This window comes from Onychostruthus taczanowskii, unplaced genomic scaffold, assembly GCF_017590055.1.
Source record: "Onychostruthus taczanowskii isolate IOZ18803 unplaced genomic scaffold, ASM1759005v1 scaffold1074, whole genome shotgun sequence".
Classification (NCBI taxonomy): domain Eukaryota; kingdom Metazoa; phylum Chordata; class Aves; order Passeriformes; family Passeridae; genus Onychostruthus; species Onychostruthus taczanowskii.
Genome location: NW_024497342.1, coordinates 1 through 467, shown reverse-complemented (window position 1 = coordinate 467; position 467 = coordinate 1). Strand labels below are relative to the sequence as shown.

The 467-nt window shown below is 60.4% G+C and overlaps 1 protein-coding gene across 1 annotated transcript in view; it reads right to left on the bottom strand.

Annotated features, from left to right (window-relative positions):
• Positions 1-432, bottom strand: part of LOC121343527 (serine/threonine-protein phosphatase 4 catalytic subunit-like) — a gene marked incomplete at its 3' end in the record, with an annotated part of 9,628 nt that extends 9,196 nt beyond the window's left edge. Inside the window, exon 1 of the mRNA XM_041418774.1 lies at positions 334-432. Within this exon, the coding sequence (XP_041274708.1) occupies positions 334-399 (66 nt within the window). The remainder of the gene's footprint in view (positions 1-333) is intronic.
• Positions 433-467: the final 35 nt, after the last annotated feature.

Here is a 467-nt window from a genome sequence, read left to right as displayed (position 1 = left end):
CTGTCTCACCTTGAGCGCCAGCAGCAGCAGGAAGGTCTCACACCCATCACACCTGTCTCACCTGTCCAGGTGTATCACACCTGTCACACCTGTCACACTTGTGCCCAGGTGTGTCTCACCTGTCCAGGTGTGTCCCACCTGTCTGTACCTGTCACACCTGTCCAGGTCTGTCACACCTGTCCCACCTGTCTCACCTGCCCAGGTGTGTCCCACCTGTCTCACCTTCAGCGCCAGCAGCAGCAGGAAGGTCTCACACCCATCACACCCGTGCCCAGGTGTGTCACACCTGTCTGTACCTGTCACACCTGCCCAGGTGTGTCCCACCTGTCTCACCTTGAGCGCCAGCAGCAGCAGGAAGGTCTCCACGCTGTAGAAGCCGCGGTCGACGAAGTCGCCCATGAACAGGTAATTGGTCTCTGGGACATCCCCGCCCACCTGCGCAGGTGAGGGACACGAGAGGGACACGA